Below are 21,612 nucleotides of genomic sequence, written 5' to 3' on the forward strand. Positions count from 1 at the left end.
GAGAGTCCCTTGGACTGCAAGGAGATCCAACCAGTCCATTCTGAAGGAGATCAGCCCTGGGATTTCTTTGGAAGGAATGATGCTAAAGTTGAAACCCCAGTACTTTGGCCACCTCATGTGAAGAATTGACTCATTGGAAAAGACTCTGATGGTGGGAGGGATTGGGGGCAAGAGGAGAAGGGGATGACAGAGGATGAGATGGCTGGATGGCATCACTGACTCGATGGACGTGAGTCTCAGTGAACTCCGGGAGTTGGTGATGGACAGGGAGGCCTGGCGTGCTGCAATTCATGGGGTCGCAAAGAGTCGGACACGACTGAGCGACTGATCTGATCTGATCTGAAAGTGAAAAACAGGATAGCTGTCTGAGTGCAGAATGATTTTAAGTGTACTGGTTGTTTCTCTTCCTAACTGTGTGGCCGAATTCCCAGCATCGCTAGAGAATACATCACGCAATATATCACTAGCTCAGGAAGAGATCAAAATTTTAAATTCAAAGTACAGTTTCTACTGAATGTATATCATTTTCACATCAATATAATGTCCAAAGATCCTGTTTGAAAGGTCTGTGAAAGTGAAGTGAAAGTTGCTCAGTCGTGTCCGATTCTTTGTGACCCCATGGACTGTCCATGGAATTTTTCAGGCCAGAATAGTGGAGTGGGTAGCCTTTCCCTTCAAGGGATCTTCCCAACCCAGGGATCAAACCCAGGTCTCCCACACTGCAGGTGGATTCTTTACCAGCTGAGCTACAAGGGAAGCCCCTGAAAGGTCTGTACTACTACTACTACTAAGTCATTTCAGTCGTGTCCGACTCTGTGTGACCCCATAGACGGCAGCCCACCAGGCTCCCCCGTCCCTGGGATTCTTCAGGCAGGAACACTGGAGTGGATTGCCATTTCCTTCTCCAACGCATGAAAGTGAAAAGTGAAAGGGAAGTCGCTCAGTCGTGTCCGACTCGATTTCTTGGGAGAAAAGGTGAAAATGAGCCCCCTGGTGGCAGTTACGGTAGTTGCAGGACTAGAATCTGGATGGGGAAGTCTCCTTAGGCAAAGTGCCTTACAAATCTAGTTCTCAAAAGAGCAAACGTCCCTGGAAGTGATCCAGAAAACATCCAGAGTTCCTGCTTTGCCCTTGACTTACTCCAAGAGTAAGACTGAGTCACTCCATGATCCCTGATTGCACTGGAAACTTGTTCTGTCTCCACTTCCTTGGAGAAATACAATCACTTTTGGTGTAAATGCTTCCATAGGAAAGTATCAGTGAGAAACAATCTGGAAAAAGAAAACTGCCTGGAACATCCTAAGTGTCCGCTTTTCTGTTCTTCTAGGAGGCAAAGGGCAGGCTAGATAGCTCGTTTTCAGAATTTCTCACAGTCTTCCTGACCTCTGGACCAGTACTCACTGCCAAGGTATTGCTTTCCTGAGGGAATCTGGAAGCTGGAAGCTGTGTGCATGTGCTTACTCCCAGCACAGAGTCTATAAGCTGTGTGGCTTCCCTATGGGACCCCACCCCTGCAGGGGTGGGGGATGTAACCCACTTCAGTGAAAAATGGAGAAGGTAGTAGGCTAAAGCAACAGCATCAGGCAGAGCCAAATGGATGCTCAGGGTCCCAGCCCACTTTTCCTCTCATTTAAATTAAACCCTAAGATCTCATTCCTTTAGAAAACTTCCAGGATTTGAGATTTTTAAATCTGTTTTTAACATTAGGATTGTTGAACCATCTTTTCTCCTTCACTTTGCAAATAGTTATTTATTGCCATGACTGGTACATTTCCTTTCTTCCTCATTTGGCTATTTTCTGAGGGCTGCAGCTATGTCAATTACATGTTATGTTCTCCAAATCCAGTTTGACAAATAAGCGATCAAGTACCACACCTTATGCTGGATGCTGATGGGATTACAAGAAGGGGTACCCATACCTTCTGAGATCTCAGCTATTAAGGAGATTGGTTTGTACCAATTACTGGCTCAACTGCATCCTGTGGGGCAAGTCTGGAGGGAGAGGGCTTGAAAAGATGTCAGAAAAGCAACAACTTGAAGGAGGAGGAGGTAGGGTTTGGAGTCCAGAAAAAGAGCTCTGGGAGACAATGCTGGAGACTCCATTCTGGCGACCCCTGAGGAGTTGTCAGGTTCTTGTGGCCCAGCCCCTGAGCTTCCAACACTGCTTTCCTACTGATAGCCAGCAGAGGCACAGGCAGAATTAAAATGAAAGAAGGGGGGCTTGCTTCCCTGCTGATCCATTGGCTAAGACTCCGAGATCCTAATGCAGAGGGCCAGAGTTCCATCCCTGGCCAGGGAACTAGATTCACATGTGTCGCAACCAAGATCACAGACCCCGTGTGAAAGTGTGTTAGTCTCTCGGTCATGTCCAACTCTTTATGACCCCATGGGTTGTAGCCCACCAGTCTCCTCTGTCCATGGGATTTCCCAGGCAGGAATACTGGAGTGGGTAGCCATTCTGTTCTCCAGGGATCTTCCAGACCTAGGGATCAAACCCGGGTCTCCTGCATTGCAGGTGGATTCTTTACCATCTGAGCCACCAAGAAAGCCCAGGTTAGACACTTGCAAATCCTTAAGACAGCTTGGTATGAGGGAGTAGGCAAGAACCTTAACTAGGGACTGGAATTCCTGGGATTTGGTCCCAGTTCTGCTCTGATTGGCTGTTAATAAGGGGCAAATCACAGCATCTTTCTGGACCTGAGTTTTACAATAAGAATGGTAATAATAACATCTGCCATGGTATTTTTTATAACTTTAAATTTTATTATTTTACTATATATTTTTATTTATTTGACTGCACCAGGTCCCAGCCTCAGCAAGCGAGATCTTTTTTTTTTCAGTTGCTGCATGTGGAATCTGCAGCTCCCTGACCAGGGATCAAACCTGGGCCTCCTGCATTGGGAGCCTGGAGTCCTAGTTACTGGACCACCAGGGAAATCCCTAAATAGCTAGCTCTCAGGGTGGTTGTGAGGGTCAAAGGATCTGCAGCTGGAACCGAGTTGGCAGAATGGGAAGAAATCAACAGGATCCCTCGCTGGGGTGAAGAGGAAAATAGTCACTGAAGCAGGCTAAGAGAGGAAGAAAAAAAAGAGTTGAACTGTCTAGGAGCCAAGCTGAACAGGGAAGAAAGACAGTTGGAGCCTCATTAAGCAGTGAGAATCTGGGAAGAGCACACAAAGACCTGTGACGTGTGCCCAGCTTACAAACTGCTCAAACTCTATGGGGCAGACATCACGTGTCTGTAAGATGGAAACAATCATTACAACCCTGAAGGCTGTGTCTGGCGAGTTTGTGCCTGGCAGCTCTGCACGCCAGATGCCTCCATCAGACACATCGTGATCGCAACACAACTGGCTTTGCCATAGCCTTTGCTCTGCGCAGCCTCCCTTTAGGGTAGAATGGTCTTTATGTCTCTGGCACAGAGTAGAAACTGAGCTAATGTGTTTGGATTATGAGTCCAGTGAATTTTGAAAAGGACTTGGTCCTGTGAAGTCTTTGGGAGAGGACGAGAAGATGCCTGTTTAGAACAGGTTCAGTTCAGTGTCCGACTCTTTGCAACCCCACTGAACCCACAGCACGCCAGGCCTTCCTGTCCATCACCAACTCCTGGAGTTTACCCAAACTCATGTCCATTAGAACAGGTTAGGAATAAGTTTTCTTTCTATTGTCTTAAATTAATTTTTATTGAAGTATAGTTGCTTGAAATGTGTTAGTTTCTGCTGTATAACAAAGTGAATCAGTTATACACACATGTATATCCCCCTTTTGGGGTTTCTTTCCCATTTAGGTCACCACAGAGCACTGTAATAGAGCTCCCGCTATACAGCGTGTGTGTATGTGTGTGTGTGTGTGTGCTCAGTCATGTCTAACTCTGCGACTCCATGGACTGTAGCCCACCAGGCTCTTCTGTCCATGGAATTTTTCAGGCAAGAATATTGGAGCAAGTTGCCATTTCCTACTCCAGGGGATCTTCCCAATCCAGGATCTGAACCCTTGTCTCTTGCGACTGCAGCATCGTCAGGCAGATTCTTCACCACAGAGCTACCTGGGAAGCCCTGTGCTACACAGTAGGTTCTCATTAATTATCTATTTTATACATGGTATCAATAGTGTATATGTGTCAAGTCCAGTCTCCCATTTCATTCCCTGGCCCTTGATGTCCATATGTTTCTTCCAACATTTGTGTCTCTATTTCTGCTTTGTAAATAAGATCATCTATAAGGAATAAGTTTTCTTGAGAGTAGGGTTATGACTCTTTGGAGACCTATGATCCCATTTTAAAATCTGAAAAATTCCATTTTGGAGCTAGTTCCCTCAAATAAGAATCAACCATATATCATTTCTAAAAGTTTTATTAAACCATTTAGACTTGAAAGAAGTCACAATAGTTAACACACTTTTAAGTGCGTTCTGTACACCACCAACCCAAATGGATTGAGTTCAGAATTTTTATAAATAAAAAATAAACTTATTTACAGTGAAAAATAAAAACGTTAGCAAGTTAGATGATTAAACTGTTATCTACAATCAGTTCTGAGACAGTATCAACCTACAGTATTACATTTAAGACATTTAAGATTTCATTAGATTTAAAAAGTCCATAATTGAAGCAGTTAGTTGTAATATATGATTTGTTTCTTACTACGGCTTTTTTTCCTTCTCCAAGCCAGAATTTTTGACCAATTTACACAAAAAGCTTCATTTTCCTTTTATTGGAGGTAAAAGTACAAAAAACCCTTAAAAACCTTTCTCCCTAGAACTATCTGAGGAATAAAGCTATTTAATGCTACAAATGACCCTAGAAAACTAGCTATATAATTTGTGCTACTTGTCCTCCAAAATAATGCAGCTTCCTAATTCACCCACCAGGGACAAAAATGGGAGTCAGCTTTGTTTTGAAATCAGTCTTAAAACTTCCACTATCTCTCTAGAAAGCATCTTTCTATAACAATATGGTTACCACCATGTAGGGACTTTCATTTTTCTGTACTATAAAAATATTTCCATTTCGTAATTCTCTCTGTACATTTTAGGGATTGCTTCTACCTCCTTAGGCAAAACGTGAGGACAGAATGCTTGGCCAGCCAGTTTCAACAGACCAACGAGGGAAAGGACCGCATGTGACAGCCCTCCCCTCGACTGGAGCGAAAATCAAAAGTTGGCTCAGATGAGGTGTGAGCTCCAAAATCCAGTTTAAAATCTGATTTAGAAAAGGCAGCCTAAAACAAAATCAAGTGGAGAACCATATTTTCAAGTCTGCGATTTTGGAAAAGCAACATTCCTCTGAAGCAGGCTATTCTGACGTCACTTGTTAGGGGCGAGAGCGGAACTTAAGGCTAATTGCTGGGCAAAGGGCTGTGGGGGCTGCTGGAGTGTCTTGAATGTTTTGCTCCGGGCGAGCTCATGGAGCGAGACCTCTGTCTGAGGAGTGTCTTTTCTGGAAACTCCAAGTCCTCGAAGATCGCGTTTTCAATGATGCTCGCCGCTTCTGGCCGTTCAGTAGGGGATGGGGACAGCATGTCTTGCACCATGGCATACTGAAAGATAAAAATTGTTTTGTGATGGCCACTAAACCATTGCCTAAATCAGGAGTCCACTAAATATTATGTTTCCGTAACTATGTTAAGTTGGTGAGCCAGTTTCTCTTTTTTTCTCAATTAATTTTTATTGGAATACAGTTGCTCTACAATGTTGTGTTAGTTGTGCTGAACGTTGTCGAACCTGGGTTTCTGGCATTGCAGGCAGATTCTTTACCATCTGAGCCACTTGATTCCATAGGGAATCAGTTATAGGTACACATATATCCCCCCTTTTTTGGATTGCCTTCCCATTTAGCTCACCACAGAGTACTGAGTAGAGTTCCCTTTGCTATAGAGAAGCTTCTCGCTGGTTATCTATTTTATACATAGGATCAGCAGGGTATGTATGTCAATCCCAATCTCCCAAGTCATCCCACCCCATCCCACCCACCTCACCTCACCCTCCCTTGTCCATATGTTTGTTCTCTACATCTGTGTGTGAGCAACTTCTCAGCTCTGCCACTGAAATACAAAAGCAGCCACAGACCGTACGTAAACAGGTGGGCCTGCCAGTGTTCCCATGAAATTTTATTACCAAAACAGGTAGCAGGCTGGATTTGGCCTATGGGTCATAGTTTGGCCAAGTCTTGCTCCAAATACACATGGACTATTCCAGGTTAATTGGTTGTTTCCTAATATAAAGGGCCTTAAATCACATCTCTGAAACACAGTCTGACCCTTAAAATAAATTCATCTTACAACTGCATGTGAATGTACAATTACTTCAATAAAGATGTCAATTAAAAAATAATCATACCAAATAGAGACACCGAGAAGGGACATGTGGACACAGAGGGACGGGGAGGATGGGATGAACGGGGAAAGGAGTGTTGATGTACATACACTACCATGTGTAAAAGAGACAGCTAGTGGGAAGCTGCTATATAGCACAGGGAGCTCAGCTCAGTGCTCTGTGATGACTTAGATGGGTGGGATAAGGAGGCAAATAGAGGAAGATACGAGAGGGAGAGGATATATGTAAATGTATAGCTGATTCACTTCATTGTACAGCGGAGACTAACAACACTGTAAAGCAATTATACCCCAATAAATAAAAAGAAAAATAAATCATGCCAGTGGTCAGTACCTAGCCCCTTTTCCTGATTTTTTTCCAACCACTTTAATATAACACAGATTCTTGTGAGTCCCCCAGGAACTGATTCACCACTTTGCAAAATATACAACAAACTAATTTTTAGTAAAATAAACTTCACTTTAAGTTAGCATATCTCTATATTGTTATAAAGTTCATTTTTAATGCAACCCTTCAATATACTTAAAATACTGAAAGATCAATTAGACTTTTTCCAATTTGATAATTAGCCACAAATTTTAATTTTCTTCAACTGAATTTACTAAGAAAATCCAAGAACCATCAGTGTGTAAATTTTAAAGTGATGTGCTTGTGGACATAATATAAATAAACAAAAACTGCAAAAAGAAACTTCAAACGTTCATTACACAGTTTTCACTATCAAGACCATTTTAACTTTCCCTTCCCACTATTCTGAATCATTTACTGTTTCTCTGAGGGGTATAATTCCAACACACAAAATCAGGGGAAATGAGTGACTTTTTTTTAAGAAGCTGGTTTTTAAGATCTGTGTCAAATTCATTAAGATAAAGAAATTAATGGCCTGATTATAATGGCAACTTGATTCCTATGAAGGTGGGGTCTTTAGGTTCAGCCTTACTGAAAGGTGTGCACATGCTCAATTGCTCAGTCATGTCGGACTCTTTGTGACCCCATGGACTACATACAGACTGCCAGGCTCCTCTGTCCATGGAGTTTTCCAGATAAGAATATTGGAGTGGTTGCCATGATCGAACCTGCGTCTCTTGCATCTTCTGCATTGGCAGGAAGGTTCTTTACCACTGAGCTACCTGGGAAGCCCTACTCAAAGGCAAGGTTGTTACAATCCCTGAATGGGCTATCATGCAGCATGGAGCAGACTCCTAGCTGCCAGAACAGGGACTAAACTCACAACCCTGCAGTGGAAGGTCACACTCTTAACCAGGGAATTCCCCAGCCTTTGGTTTAACAAGTTGTATGTTGTTGGGATCAGGTCACTTTCCTCTTTAGACCTTAGGCCTCCTCATCTATAAAATGTGGAAACTGATGAGCTGACTGCTGACTTCACATCCTAAGTAAGATTTTAAAGAAAATAAAAGATGAGAATTATACCAACCTCACGAGGATATTTTTGAGCAAATAGTGGTGGAAATTTGAGATCTCTTACATCAGTTAGGATCTGCAAAGAAAGAAAAGTGTTACTTATCTTTAAATCCATTTTGATATGTTAATCTATTTAAACAGAGATATTTTTTGATACTGTAAGAAAGGCTGAACATTAAGTAGATAGAAAATTTATCAATAGCTTTTTCTGACTTGATAATCTACACATCAGTGCTTCCTGGGCACAGATTTATCTGCCACCAAATCACCATATAATTTACATATATTAGAACTGTACATGATCCTGACATCTGGATTTTAACTGAAAATGGACTGATCTGCATAAAAAATAATTCAATCATTCATGAACACACATTTGTGTTCTTAAGTGGGTAACTTTTTCTACTAGTCACTGATCACTTGTATTTGATATAAAAGGACACAGTGTTCTTTTTGAGTGAAGTAAACTAAGTCAATTGTGCTAAATTCTGAATATAAAAAATAAACTAGCTTTTTGGGAAATTTTCATACAAACAGGATAACAGTGTCTACTTTGTATGATTGCTTTGAGACTTAAATGAGGTAATTCAGGCAAACTATTTGGCACAGTGCCTTAAACTCCTTTAAAACATTTTTATTACTTATTTATTTTCGGTTGCTCTGGGTCTTCGTTGCTACACTTGGGCTCTCTCTAGTTGCAGCAAGTGGGGGCTATTCTCTAGCTGTGGTGTGTGGGTTCCTCACTGTGGTGGCTTCTCTTGTTGCAGAACACAGGCTCTAGGCACATGGGTTTCAGTAGCTGTGGCACATGGGCTCAGTAGTTGTGGCTCCCGGGCTCTAGGCACAGGCTCAGTAGTTGTGGCTCAGGGGCTTCGTTGCCCCACAGCATATGGAATCTTCCTGGACCAGGGATTGAACCCATGTCCCCTGCATTGGCAGGTGGATTCTTTACCACTGTGCCACCAGGGAAGTCCCTGATACTCCTTTTGTAATGAATTAGTTTTGAGAAATGAAATAAAGCAAGTATGTCTTCATATTTCTTGAGAAATAAGCTAAAATGTACTTAAACAAAAACATGAACTGGGCTGGCATTTGTCACTTCCCACTAAAGGAAAACAGAAACTTCACTAGAAGAATCTATGACACAAGCCATAGAAGGGAGTGTTTCACCTGCTAATAGGTAGGTCCTACCAAATAATGTGCAGATAAATGCTTGAGTCTTGAATCACAGAATTTTTAATCCCATAACATGTTTTTTTTTTTTTTTTTAACCTGCTGCCCTTTCATTAAGAAAATGAAATGGGAAGCCACTGGCTGGAATAAATTAGTCGTAATACATAATACATATACTTGGCAAAGGACTTGAAAAGATGGTCAAGGTCATTAGTCATCAGAGAAATGCAAAGTGAAACCACAATCTGATTGTACTGTACTCCTATCAGAATACCCAAAAAATGTAAAGACTAAAACCTAAGTGTTGATAAGGATGCCGAGGACCTAGAACTCGCCTACACTGTGGGTGAGAATATAAAATGGCACTTTCTTATACAGTTAAACCATTTACACATAATTTACCAATCCTACCTCCTAATTACCCAAGACTAATGAAAAACAGATGTGTGTCTACAAAGAGACCAGTTTACAAATGTTCACAGCAACTTCCACTTTATTTACAGGTGTTTCCAACAGGTAAATGGACACAGGAACTACGTATAGATACCATGGCATGTTACTTAATAAAAAGGAGAAACTGCTGACACACTGAGTAATGAATGAACCTTAAAACCTTTAAGGCGAGTCAAAGAAGGCAGACACAAATGTATATACATGTATGATTCCATTCATATGAAACTTTCTAAGACAAAATAGATGAGTGGTTGCTTGGAATCAGGATGGGATGAAAGAACAGGAGACTGACTGGGAAGGAACAAAAGGCAACTTTTGGGGATGATAGAAATATTCTGTATTTTGAATGTAGTGGTCATTACATGAAGGTTTAAAAGTATCAAAATCCCATAAAAATGTAGAAAGTGGGTACACTGTACTGTATGTAAATTATACCTCAATAAAATTAGTTTTTCAAAAAACATCTTGGTCAAATCACTGAATAGTCTCTTTTACATTCACTAATAGAATCTCAGAGGGGTTCTGGCTAAACAACGCAGATTTTCTGGAATTCCTTGATGGTCCAGTGGCTAGGACTCTGCCCTCCCACTGCCGGGGGCCTGGGTTCAATCCCTTGTTAGGGAACTAGATCCCACATGCCACAACAAAAGATCAGAGATCCTCTGTGCTACAACTAAGATCCAGTGCAACCAAAAAAAAAAAAAAAAAAAAACATGGCAGATTTGTTTTTTTAACTATATTTCAAAGTAAACATTTTCACTAAAACAACTCCAAAGAAAGGAAAAACATTTTAAATCTTTAAAATGAGTGCAATGGAAGAAAAGATCACATCTTTGGAAAGAGAGAGAAAGTAGATGGAAACATAGTGTAACTACTTTAGCTCAACAGAGAAAGGTAAACCAGGGTGCCCACGGGGGATAAGGCCAACAGATGGGGAACTGCTTAGCTGTGTGGAACCTGCAGGAAGTGGGGGTGAGGGATGAAGATGGCTGTAGGAGAGCTGTGGGAAGTTCTGTATATGAAGTGATATTATAAACCCCCATAGGACACAAAGGGCTTCCCCGATGGCTCAAACAGTAAAGAATCTGCCTGCAATGCGGGAGACCCAGATTCAATCCCTGAGTCAGGAAGATCCTCTGGAGAAGAGAATGGCAACCCACTCCAGTATTCTTCCCTGGGGAATCCCATGGACAGAGGAGCCTGGCAGGCTACAGCCCATGGGATAGCAAAGAGTCAGACAGGACTGAGCAACTAACGCTTTCACTGTTCACAGGACACAGAGGTTTGTCCTTTGAAGAAACTGAACCAAGGCATTCCAAACAGAGGCATGAGGATGAATTGGGGGGTGGGGGGCATGGAAAACAGAACGAGTGAAGATCTTCAACAGTAAGACACTCTCCACCCCCATCCATCCCAATTCTTTCTCAAGCAGGAGAATGAAGCTTCTTCTCTGGAGAGAATGAGGAAAGTCCGAGATGCTAACGTGGGGATGCTAACATGTGGGAGATGCTAACATGTGGGAGATGCTAACATGCTAACACTCGTTCTCCCCCACCTCCACCCTGAAGAAAGCACTGGATCATAACACTTAACAGTCATGTCCACTTCAGGTTTTTTTTCTTTTGGTTGCATGGCTTGCAGGATCTTAGTTCCCTGTCCAGGGATGGAATAGGGATCCACAGCAGGTGAAAGCTCTGAGTCCTAACCACTGGACTGCCAGGGAATTCCCTTTTTTGTTTATTTTTTAATGTCCACTTCTGGTTACCATTTTAGAGCACCATTCTTAAATATGAACAGTCAGGATTGTCAACATGTGAAACACACACACAAATCATTAGAAAACTCAGAGATATTAGTAGGGAGAAAGTAAGTGTGACTATAAAGGGGTAGCAAGAGGGATGGAACACTTCTGTATCTAGACTGCAGTGTTGGTTACAGAAACCATAAAGAGATAAAATACCCAGAATACAAAGTACCAATGTCAAATTTATGTTGTACTATAATTATGTAAGACATAACACTTAGAAATTAGATGGAGGGTATTTCTTATATTATCTTTGCAACTTTCTGTGCATCTATAATAATTTCAAACAGAAAGCTAAAAAAAAAAAAAGAAAGAGACAGTATAGGGGAAGAAATACATACATACATATAATTGAGATTCTCAGCAATATGAAGAGACTGAATTCATGTAAAAAGAGTGCAAATACTACAAAAAAGGAACAATCTTAGACGATAAAAACTGAATTGTCAAAGGAATTACGAAAGTTAGAAGAACAAGTTAAGGAACTTCTGCAAAAAATAGTACAAAAAGACAATAATAGAAAATAGGAGGGAAAAAAATTAGACATTTTTAGGAATAAGTCAGGAGTCCCAGAAAAAACAAAAAAATTGAAGAATTTATCCAAAAAAAATATGAGAAACTTACTAGACTGAAGGATGAATCCTTCTAACTCAAAGAATCTACCAAGTGCTAAGTACAGTAAGTGAGCAGGGGGTGGGCAGGGTTGGTGGGGAGATCTGAAAGGATCTGAGAGGACTAAATTTCACAACGGCACTGATAAAAACTAAATCCCTAAAGCCCTCAGAAAGGAAGATATAACAGATCCAAAATACCCCATATAAAAAAAAAAGACACATCAAAATGGTATCAGCTTTTCAACAGCACTATTGGAAGCTATAAGAGAACGGGGCAATGCCCTCAAGGTTCTGAAGGAAAGTTATTTTCAATCTAGAACTAGAACCTAGTCAATTTATCAATTATGTATAAGGATAGGGAAAAAAAATACATTTTCAGATACCCGAGGACTCTAAAATTTTCCCTCATACATTCTTTCTGAGAAATTTACTGCAGAATGTGCTCCAGCAAAATAAGAGAGTAATAATAATGAGAGTAAACAAAACAAAACATGAAATCTAGGAAACAAGGGATCCAAGCCAGGATCCAAGGTGATTAACATCTGGGTTGCTCCTACCTACTAGTCATTATGAAAATGCTACTATGAACATCTGTGTACCAATTTTTGTGTGGACCTATGTTTTAATTTCTCTTGGAGAAATAGGAGTAGAACCTAGGAGAAGAACACGGTCATTCCATGTTTACCTTTTTGAGGATGGGTCACACTGTCTTACACAGTGGAATGTACCACTTTACACTCCTACCAGCAATGCACAAGAGCACTAATATCTCCATATCCTCGCCAACACTTATTTTCTGCTCTTATTTTATTCTATGATAGCTATTCTGGATGGTGTGAAGTGGTATCTCACTGTGATTTCAATTCACATTTCCCTGATGAATAGTGATGCTGTACCTACTGGCCATCTGTAATCTTCAGAGAAATATATATTCAAGTCCTTTGCCCATTTTTTAACAGGGTTGTTTGTTTCTTGTTGTTGAACTCTAGTCATCCTTTATATATTCTAGGCACTATTTTTAAGACTTTCAGTACTATACTCCTTAAAGGCAATAGTCATGGTTTAGTTTGAGAGGGGAAAGAAAACTTAACTACGCTTAGTTTTTCAGCTTTTAAGCATATGACTGTGTGGTCATTTGTTCTCTGGAAAATTCTCTTGACCACCACCATCGCCCCACCCTGTGGTTCCCCTAGCTTTGCCCTTATGACAAATTTGAGTGCAAAATATGGTTAAGTTATGATGAATTTAAGCAACAGCAAGAAAACAGACAATTCACCACAATAATTTTTGAAGACTGAGCTTTAAATGGAAGCAAAGAGTCTACAAATTATTTCTCTTCTACTTGCAGTCAACCAAGTTGTTGGTATTAAGAATAACTTATTTTTCTCTTACAACTCATTCTTTTGTCAATTGAAGAGTATTTTCTTCTGCCTTTTTGGAGGGGAGGGGAAGAACTTACCCTGACCCTTTCCATCTGAGTGCCGAACGGGTATAGTAATTCAAACAGAATGAGCCCCAAAGAAAAGATGTCCACTTTATGAGAGTAGCTGTTGCCATGAATCTGAAATCCCAAATAAAGAAGATTAGGAGAACAGTCACAGAGACAGTATCATAGATGATCATATAGCGTGAGTGAATCCCAACAATGACTTAGTCCCTACTTGGTTTAAATGTAATCCTGCAGGTAAAAATGTTAGCAAAGAGTTAATCATCTCTGAAGCCTCTTTTCTTTAAGTCACCCACAGCAAGAGTAATTAAACTACTCAGCATCACAGAAGGAAGCCCAGGTATAGCACTGAGATATGCATCAGTAAAATAGGCCCAGCGGAAGCCAGGAGCCAGGAAAAGCTGCCCCCATACCCCTGAGGTGAAGTTTTTCAAAGCCGGCACTATCTAAAGCAAATCTCTCATTTCTGACTATCTTAGTCCTCACCTATTTTCATGAGAAAATCTTCCAAACCACTCATCAACTGTGGTTAGCCCTCATTACGGCACTTAATTATGGACTTCTCTGCATTCTCGGCTGTATTTTTCATGTGTGTTATTTCTTACTCTTCACAACTAGATTATAAAGACCTGGAGGGAAGGGAGCTGCTTCTTTTGTATTCCTACCATCCAGAACTGGGCAAAGTAGAGAGAAGGCGTTAACAAGAACTTATTTGCTAAAAGGAACAAACGAATTACAACCCAACAGACTCTTAAAAAGTCTCATTCAAATTAAAAGTGACCTCCTAGGACTCATAAGAAGCCTTTCATTTGGGAAAATGAAGCTAGCCACATAACTTGACACTTGGCAAAGGCCAACAAAGGCCGGAACTTTGAGAATACTCACATCAATATTTCTTTTTATTTAGTTAGAGGTATGCAGAATCTTAGTTCCCCAACCAGGGATCAAATACCCAAAAGTGAAAGGATGGAGTCTTAACCGCTGGACCACCAGCCAATGCACCAAGATATTTTTTTAACTCTTATTTACCTAAAAATGCCTATTTTCTTTTACACGAATGACTTTTGTCCAGAAACATGATTTGCAGGTCATAGCTATTTTTCATCAAAACTGTACTTATTGGTTTATTGTCTTCTAGAGTTGAGTGTTACAGAAAACAAGCTCTTTAAGCTGTAACCTCTTTTTTTCCCTACCTAAATACTTTAATACTATTTTTCCTTTATCTTGAAATTCAAGATGTCTAAGTATAGGACTATATAAAAAAAAAACCAATTAAATTAAAAAATGAAAATGTTAAGCATGAAAAATAACACACTTAAATAATGCAAACAACTCAGGCAGTCTAGAAGGATATTGTACAACAGTAAAATAAAGGCTGATTCCTATGACTGGTCTCTGATAAAACCTTCCAAAGATAATCTAATCCATTGGTTCTTAAAGTGTGGTCTATGGATCCCTGGGGATCCCAACATCCTTTCAGGAGGTCTACAAAGTCAAGACTATTTTCATAATAATTCTAAGATATGATTTGTCTTTTCACTGTGTTGACATTTGCTCTGCTGAATCTTAGCACAAATTAAGGCAATGGCACCAAACCATACTAGTAGTAATTATGTTCTTCAGTTTACATACTGGGGGAGTAGGGTGGGAGCAAAAAAAAGCAAGAGAAAAGGAGAAAGCAAGAGAGCCAGTGAGAGAGAAAGAGAGAGAAAGAAAAAGCAAGAGAAAGAGAAACAGAAAAAAGAGAGATAATGAAAGTAAGAGATACAAAGAGAGAAAGAGAGAGAGAAAAGGAGAAAGAGAAAGCAAGAGAGAGAAAGAGAAAGAGAGAAAAGGAAAAAGAGAAAGCGAGAGAGAAAGCAACAGCAAGAGAAAGAAAAAGAGGGAAAGAGAAAGCAAGAAAGAAAAGAGAAAAAGAGAAAGAGAAAGTGGAAGTAAGAGAGAGAAGGACAGTTTCACTTAAAATATCCTTGCTGAAGCAGTAAAACTGATTAATTTTATTATGTCTTGCCCCTCAGGCACGCATCTTCTTAATATTTTGTGTGACACAGTGAGCAGTGTTCATAACGCAGTTCTGCTCCACGCTGAAGTAAAATGCTGTCTCAAGAGAAAGCATTTATGCAATTGTTCGAGTTCCTATGTGAACTTCTCACTGAGCACTTCTCATCGAGCACCACTCTGACTTGAAAGAAAAACTGGTAGACCAACTGTGGTTATTCAGACTTGGAACTTGACAGTATTTTCTCAAAGATGAATGAAGTGAGAATGGCACTTCAAGGAAAACTGACAGTTGTTGCCAAAGATAAAAGCTGAACTTTGAAGTGAACTTCAGAATTTTGGAAAATTTGTGTCCATCACTGGGAACCTGACAGCTTTCCTAATACTTAAAAGCGCTTTCTGGTGAGCTTGGTTGGTGATATTAAAATATTGATGATTTTTAAAAATATTATATGAGATTGAGAGGAATAGGAGAAGGGGGTGACAGAGGATGAGATGGTTGGATGGCATCACCGACTCAATGGACATGAGTTTGAGCAAACTCTGGGGGATAATAAAGGCCAGGGAAGCCTGGTGGCTACAGTCCATGGCATTCAAAGAGTTGGACACGACTTAGCAAATAAACAACAACAATACTGAATTGTGACAATTTTTGGAAGACACATAACGTAGAGACCCAATAATTTCCAAATGACCAACGCACAACTTTAAAAACTCATGCATGAAAAAGAGGTCCATTCAAAGTGTGAAATGGGTGTTACAGTAACAGAATACAGAATGTCCACTGCTATGGTTTTAGATTCCACAGGGCAAATGATTCTTCAGAAACTTTTGCTTATTGAGTTTTGGTGATGCCCATATCTACCTGGAAATGGTATTAAAATGTTCCTCCCTTCCCCACTGCGTATCTGTTTGAGGTCAGATTTGCTTAATATACTTGAACCAAAATAACATAGTTCAAGGGATTAAATGCAAAAGCAGATATGAAATCTAACCCTTTTAAGTCAGAGAGTAAAGAGCTTTAAAAAAATGGAAATAAATACCACTATTCTCACTAGTTTTCTTTGGGAAAATATTTATTTTTCAGAAAGTATCTTGAAGATTTGATAGATTTAAGACAGTTATTTTTAATTGAATTACTAAAATTTTATAAATTTCTGCTTTCATCTCTAATGTGGCAAATATTGATAGATATAATCTCACAAGAAAAATTATTAAGCTCTCAATCATATTTAAGTATAAACAGGCACTGGCCAAAAAGTCTGAGAACCACTCATCTAAGCATCTATAAGCTTGTGAATATCATCAGCTCTGGGGATGCTACACTGAATCTCCCAGGATGCCCTGCTCTGACCACTTCCGGTCTCTGTTCCATTTACAGTTTTTCCCACAAGGCAACACAGCTCAGCCTGTCTGCCTCTGTTTCCTGCCATGCCTGTGGATGAACACAGAGGGCAGTTCACTAAACTACCTCCAACTGTCTCTGAAAACAGTTCCTACCTAGTTCACATAAGGGGAAATGAGAGTTAGGTTTGGGAGGAGGACATTCAAAGTCTCCTCTAAATTTCTGGGACTTCCCTGGTGGTCCAGTGGTAAAGAGTCTGCCTGCCAGTGTAACAGACACAGGTTCGATCCCTGGTCTGGGAGGGTGCCACCTGCCACAGAGCAACTAAGCTCGTGGGCCACAACTATTGAGCCAGTGATTCAGAGCCTGGGAACTGCAACTACTGAGCCCATGGGCTACAACCGAAGCCCGCTGCCTAGAGCCTGTGCTCTGCAATAAAAGAAGCCACCACAATGAGAAGCCTGCGCACCACAACAGAGAGCAGCCCCTGCTCGCCACAACCAGAGAAAAGCCTGCAGCAATGAAGACCCAGCAGAGCCAAAAATAAATAAACACTAAATTTCTGGCTGTTGTCAGGTTCTGGTTCAGAAGGCAAGCACATTTCATGCATTGTGAATATTTTTCTTTATCCACCCCCAATCCAGGTTGCAGGAATTGCACCCTAGCTGTGTTGCCTGTGGAACACTACTGTCAGTTTTCATCATTTTCAGATTTTTATTTTATTGGGTATTTGAAATGTAGCACAGATGGAGATTCACAGGGGTACATCTAGCTTGCTGCCATCCTCATTAATAAATTATTTAGGGACTTCCCTGGTGGTCCAGTGGTTAAGACTCTGTGCTTCCAAAGTACGTGGCATAGGTTCGATCTATCATCAGGGAACTAAGATCCTGCAGGCCAGACTTCATGGCCAAAAAAAAAGACAGAGCATACCTAAAAAAACTATTTTAACAAAAATCTATTTATCCTCAGAAGGAAAAGGAAGAGCTCACCTGTTCCGGGCTCATATACAGCTTGGTCCCCACTTGCCCCGTGTGCCTGGCATAGCCCGGCATTGGGGTCAGAACCATCTGATCTTCCTCGTCTTGGTCCATTGCTGTCACCAGTCCAAAATCCCCAACCTTGACCACATCATCCATTGTAAAGAATATGTTGGAAGGCTGGAAAAAAGCAGGTAAAAGCACAGTGGGTGTGTATGGAGGAGAGACAGGGACGAGAACTATTTAAATGACTACAGAAAATAAATACAGGACACTTGATATTCTCAGGCATCTTTCCCTTTACAATGGACTAATGTGAAAATGAAAACAACCCTTCATTCTAGACAAGTACTGTGAATAAAGAAAAGGCAAGGGGAGCAAGTGTTCATTGAACATCTGTCTAAATAAATCCTTAGAGATTCACATTCCCTAGTGTCTAGGTACTTAATCCTCAATCTCCTTATTCTTTTCTTAATTTTTTATTTTGTATTGGGGGTACAGCCAATTAACAATGTTATGCCAGTTTCAGGTGAACAGCAAAGGGACTCAGCCACACACACACACACACACACACACACACACACATACACACACACGTATCCATTTACCCCCAAACTCCTTTTCCCATCCGGGCAGCCACATAACAACTAAATCTCATTATTCTATACACTCGGCAAGCTCCTCTACATTCTGACCTAAAGGATGATTATAATAATAACAAACACACACAGAGCACTTGCAATAGGCCAGAAGATGATCTAAGTGGTTTATTACTGTTTATTATTATTAACTCATGCAATACTCATAACCCTTTTAGTCCTATTGGTCCCTCCTTCCACAGATATGAAAACTGAGGCCCAGAGAAGCTAAGTAAATCACCCAAGGTCACCCAGTTAGTAAGGAGTGGAGCAGGTTCAAACCCAGGCAGTCTGGCTCCATGAGAAAAGGGTATCTGCTCCACTGCCACGTGTCCAATTCTTGCCCTACTGTAGCAAATCACTACTACATGGTGAATGAATGAAACAGACTGACCTTTGGGCTTGTTATAAAAGGGAAATGTAGGCTGTCAAGGAGAATAATAAGAGCTCTTAACAACAATCTTTATATATATATATGTGTGTGTGTGTGTGTATATATATATATATATATTTTTTTTTTTTTTTTTTTTTTTCCTGGCTGTGCAGCTTGAGGAATCTTGGTTCTCTGATCAGGGATTGAACCTGGGCCCCACATTAGTGAAAGTGCAGAGTCCTAACACTGGACTGCCAGGGAATTCCCTTAACTACAATCTTATGTTGTCTCTTCTAATACAGGGTCCCATATACCTTGTCCCAAATTCTAAACTTTGTCCCGAATTCTAAACTCTTATATGCAGCTGCTCATTGGATATACCTGACCATGGGCTCCTCACATTCAAAATCCTGCACAAGAAATATATCACCCTGGGACTTCCCCGGCAGCCCAGAAGCTAAGACTTCGCCTTCCAATGCAGAGAATCAGGTTGGATTCCTGGTCTTGGGGAGCTAAGATCCCACATGCCTATTGGCCAAGAAACCAAAACATAAGTCATAGTAACAAATTCAATAAAGACTTTAAAAATGGAATGGTCCACAGCAAAAAAAAAAAATATATATATATATATGCATATATAATATTATCATCTTTTCCTACAGCTTACTCTAACCTCAGCTAACATGACCACCATTCATAGGCCTTTGAAATAAGGGGGAAAAAAAGCCATTTAGCTCATAAAATTTACTTTCGTTGGGCTTCAAATGGGGCTTCCCAACTGGTACTAGTGGTAAAGAATCTACCTGCCAATGCAGGAGATGCTGGAGATGCAGTTTCAATCCTTGGGTCAGAAAGATCCCCTGGAGAAGGAAATAGCAACTCACTCCAGTATTCTTGCCTGGAGAATCCCATGGACAGAGGAGCCAGGTGGGCTACGGTCCACGGGATCAAGAAGAGTTGGACACGACTGACTGACTTAGCATACTTTTCAACTGGGAATATATATATAACTGAATCCCTTTGCTGTTCACCTGAAACTAATACAACATTGTGTTACTTCAATAAAAATAAATAAGTACTGGAGAAGGAAATGGCAACCCATTCCAGTATTCTTGCTTGGGAAATTCCACAGAGAGAGGAGCCTGGCTGGCTACAGTCCATGGGGTGGCAAAGAGTCAGACGTGATCAAGCAACTGAATAACAACAACAAACTGAGGCTGAGATGTGCAGTCACTCAGCTCCCAGGGGGCTGGCCCAGATGGGCCTGACTCTGAAAAGTGGTTCAGAAAAGTCAAGTCCATCTTCTAAAAAGAAAAATAAATAAGTAAAGGACTTCCTTGGTGGGCCAGTGGTTAAGAATCCACCTGCCAATGCAGGGGACACTGGTTCAATCCCACGTGTTGGGGAGCAACTAAGCCCATCAGTTCAGTGCAATTCAGTTGCTCAGTCATGTCCAACTCTTCGCAAGCCCATGGACTGCAGCATGCCCATGCACCACAACTACTGAAGTCAAAGCACTCTAGAGTCTGTGCTCTGCAACAAGAGAAGCCACAGCACTAAAAGATCCTGTGTGCTGCAACAAAGACCCAATGCACTCAAATAAATAAGATCAATTTTTAAAAAGTAAGTAAATGAAATAAATAGAAAAATAAAACAGGTTGAAACCCTCGGGTGACAAACCACAGATAACAGACCTTGAGGTCCCTGTGCATGAGCCCTTTGCTGTGCAGAAACTCCACCGCCTCTGCAATCTGCAGAAAGACGTGCAAACATACGCTCCTCTCTCTCGCCTCAATGGTGCAGCGGCTGTTCAGCCAGTCTTTGAGGTTTTCCTTTCTGCACAGCTGCATCTGGATGTACAGATACACCTTGGGCGAACTGGGCTGGAGTTTCCCCACCGAGCTTTTAGTGAGGTCTAAACTTAAAGTGGTTGGTCTTGACGGAGAAACAGACACAGTAGGTTCCGAAGATTTGCTACCGGAATGCCGGAGTGCAGACAGTTTATTCGAATAATGGTTGCCCACAGGGGGTTGGTTCATTCTGGGCTCCTCTTTGCTGGACGCGTTATCACAGCCAGAATCTTCAAATACTATAGACGAGGAGGTTCGCTCCCTGGACCTTATGTAAGGAGAAGCTTCCGAAGGACAAAGTTCAAAGGAGTGCCCTTCATCATTACCATCCATGGTACCATCCTCCCCCTCGCAGTCTGTAAGGCAGCTGTCCTGGAGTTGGCATACTGCATCTGCTGACTTGCTCACATTTCCGTGGTCCATCCCGGAAAACTCCAGCGGAGAGAACTGGCTCTCGGATGAACTGGTCTGGCTGCAAGAAATCCCAACTGAAAAAGACCTGCTGCTGTGTGGCGAAGGAGCTATGATTTCAATACATTCCTTTGTAGAGAAAGGATCCATTCTGCGTATTTTAACAGAAGGCGCGTCCACGGGACTAGGAGAGCTGAGCGGCCAGTCTGTGCTAAGAATGGGAGAAGTAAAAGGCACAAGAGTGAACATGTGCAGATTAAATTGCATGAACTACATCCTCTGTCTGCTTGTTTATTAAATTTTTTTAGAGTATCTTTTTTTAAATTTATTTTTTTACTGAAGTACAATTGTTTTACAATGTTATGTTCTTCCCAAGTGGCACTAGTGGTAATGCAGGAGATTTAAGAGACGTGGGGTTGATCCCTGGGTCGGGAAGATCCCCTGGAGGAGGGCATGGCAGCCCATTCCGGTACTCTTGCCTGGAGAATACCATGGAGGGAGGAGCCTGGCGGGCCACGGTTCATAGGGTTGCAGAGTCTGACACACTGAAGCGACTTAGCATGCATGCTGTACAACATGAATCAGCTATAAGTATACATATATGCCCTCCTTCTTGAGCCTCCCTCCTACCCTCTATTGATTTATTTTTATTGAGGTATAGCTGACTTACAATGTTGTAACTACACCCTTTGCTTCCAAAGCTTCAACTATAATAAAGCCAGTTACCAAAGGAGGACACAGAAATTCAATGAAAACATGCCACAGGAGACA

General features: G+C 41.2%; 1 protein-coding gene across 1 annotated transcript in view; it reads right to left on the reverse strand.

The window, feature by feature from the left end:
- Positions 1 to 4,334: 4,334 nt before the first annotated feature.
- EIF2AK3 (eukaryotic translation initiation factor 2 alpha kinase 3) overlaps positions 4,335 to 21,612 on the reverse strand; it is an 80,981-nt gene continuing 63,703 nt past the window's right edge. The window contains exons 13-17 of the mRNA XM_070379467.1: positions 20,275 to 21,052; positions 17,582 to 17,749; positions 13,259 to 13,360; positions 7,769 to 7,831; positions 4,335 to 5,537 (exon numbers count right to left, since the gene is read on the reverse strand). Of these exons, the coding sequence (XP_070235568.1) occupies positions 5,337 to 5,537; positions 7,769 to 7,831; positions 13,259 to 13,360; positions 17,582 to 17,749; positions 20,275 to 21,052 (1,312 nt within the window). The 3' untranslated portion in view covers positions 4,335 to 5,336. The remainder of the gene's footprint in view (positions 5,538 to 7,768; positions 7,832 to 13,258; positions 13,361 to 17,581; positions 17,750 to 20,274; positions 21,053 to 21,612) is intronic.

This window comes from Bos mutus, chromosome 11 (genome assembly GCF_027580195.1).
Source record: "Bos mutus isolate GX-2022 chromosome 11, NWIPB_WYAK_1.1, whole genome shotgun sequence".
In the NCBI taxonomy this organism is placed as follows: Eukaryota; Metazoa; Chordata; class Mammalia; order Artiodactyla; family Bovidae; genus Bos; species Bos mutus.